Below are 2,231 nucleotides of genomic sequence, written 5' to 3' on the forward strand. Positions count from 1 at the left end.
CTATGAGTTGGGGCCGATTCCACGGCAAACAACAACAACATGACCTTATATCGATTGTCCCTTACCCTGCTTCAGGGATCCTTGTTGTGCCTAGTCACCTTAGAAAATATAGATGGCAGGTGGGGAATTGTCATAATCCTTTTAGCATACATTTAAATAATTTTGTTTTGGTATAGAAATGTGCTTTCCTAATCTTAGCACTTGTTAAGTTACTTTTAATCCCCCAAAACACATTTCTGGTTAGCATCAGATATCAGAAAGGCACTCTGCAGTATTTGGGTATAACATCCTATTGAAAAGAGCTCTCTCCCTTGAAGCATATAAAGTTAGTTTTTGGAAAGTGAGGCCTTAGAATACTTGGATCATTGAATTCTTTTGGATTGTTAGTTTCCTGTTTGTTGGTGGGCCAAAATTAGAGCATCAAGGTAACAGTTGCTTCATTTGTTCCAGGAGAATGATGCATCCGTGAGACTGAAAATCGCATCATTGTTGGGTTTATTATCAAAGACCTCAGGATTTTCACCTGATTGCATTATGGATGATGCCATTAACATCCTACAGAATGAAAGTAAGTTGTAATTTAAATGCTGTGTAGTTAGGGCAGAAATATTTAGTTCCTTTTATAAAGAATGTTAGACTGTGGCAAAATTATATCATACTGGAATTTGAGGATGCTTCATTAAAACTGTGTGCATATATTTACATTAGAGTTAAAAATATATTTATGGCTTTCAATAAAACCAAACTAAACCCATTGTCATTGAGTCAATTTCTACTCATACTGATCTGGAGGGTTCAAACCACCAACTTTTCAGTTAGCAGTCAAGTGCTTTAATCACTGTGCTACCAGGTCTCCTTGTCTTACCAAACTATAAGCAAATAAACCTAAACCTATTGCCACTGAGTCAGTTCTGACTCATAATAACCCTGTGGGATAGGATAGAACTGCCGTATAGGGTTTCCAAGGCTGTAAATTTTTACAGAAGCAGACTGTCATATGCTGGTGGGTTTGAACTCCTTTCCCTTAGCAACTGAATGCTTGACCACTGTGCCACCAGGACTCACTTCCTTGTCTTACAATAGCTATTACTTATTGATCTCTACTAATTACTATGTACTTACATAGTTTACATATGATATAAGGTAGGTATTATTATCCCTGTAGGTGGGGAAACTAAAGCTCAGAGAAATTAACTAATTTGTTCAAGATTATGTAGTTTTTGTTTTTTTTTTTTAATTACACAGTATGTAACAGAGTTGGGATTTATTACCTAAGTGTGTTAGAGTTGATGGTTTGTTTACTATGCCATTGTAATTTAGACAGTGTGAGAGATACTGTCTTGGTCATGTGATCCATCACAATTTAGATCTCATGGAAGTGATTATTTCCTACATCTTATATGTGTTGTGTTATTTCTTTTTCTATTTGTTACTCATTAATGCCCACTAAATATCTTCTCAATAATTAAGTGAAGCTTAAAAGACTTCCTTTTTTTATTTTTTGACTAGCTCTTTGCCTTTACTTATGTACATGATTCTGTTGTAGAGTTAGTGCCTCAATATCCTTAATATTTGCTTTAGAATTTTAAAAAAGAAACCCTTTGTTGCTGCTTCTGAACATACTATAATTCTGTTCATTTGAAAGAATTAGTTGTAGTTTCAAAGAATAGTTTTATTTCATTTTGGGGTATAGATATTTAAAAAGATAAGACTGTTTAAATATTGGGCAATGTTAGGTCTATAAACCTCTAGAAGCTATAAGAGTAATAAGGGTCAAATGAATTCAGAGACTATCTAAATTCATTTATTGTAGAACTTCCTTTTTTTTTTTTAAATTTTATTTTGATTTGGGTGAAGATTTACAGCGTAAATTCACTTTTCATACAGCCATTCACATTATATACTTTGTCTCATGTCATTGACCAAAATTTACAATGAAACAGCTCCCCTCCCGCTTCCTCCCCATAGTTACCTCTTCCCAGTGTCCATCCCTCCATACTCTTCTGCGCCCTGAGCTGTTTCCCTGTGCATAAGCAGCCCTTCCTTCTCCCATGATTGTTCTCTCCAGGGCGTGTGTCTACTTGAGATAAATGTTTAGTTCACATGCCTGTACTTTGTTTAGATGGAAACCACAGGTGTGGCTTCAATTCCAGACCTGCAGGGCAGCTAGGGGCCATAGTCTCAGTGGTTCCACCAGGCTCTATTGGACCAGCAAACCTGGTCCCCACCTT

At 36.1% G+C, this 2,231-nt stretch overlaps 1 protein-coding gene across 1 annotated transcript in view; it reads left to right on the forward strand.

The window, feature by feature from the left end:
• Window positions 1-2,231, forward strand: part of INTS4 (integrator complex subunit 4) — a 174,688-nt gene that overhangs the window by 19,924 nt on the left and 152,533 nt on the right. Inside the window, exon 3 of the mRNA XM_042780954.1 lies at window positions 451-568. Coding sequence (XP_042636888.1) covers window positions 451-568 — 118 coding nt within the window. The remainder of the gene's footprint in view (window positions 1-450; window positions 569-2,231) is intronic.

The sequence above is a fragment of the Orycteropus afer genome, unplaced genomic scaffold, assembly GCF_000298275.1.
Source record: "Orycteropus afer afer isolate SDZICR_OR568_19922 unplaced genomic scaffold, OryAfe1.0 scaffold00074, whole genome shotgun sequence".
NCBI classification, from domain to species: domain Eukaryota; kingdom Metazoa; phylum Chordata; class Mammalia; order Tubulidentata; family Orycteropodidae; genus Orycteropus; species Orycteropus afer.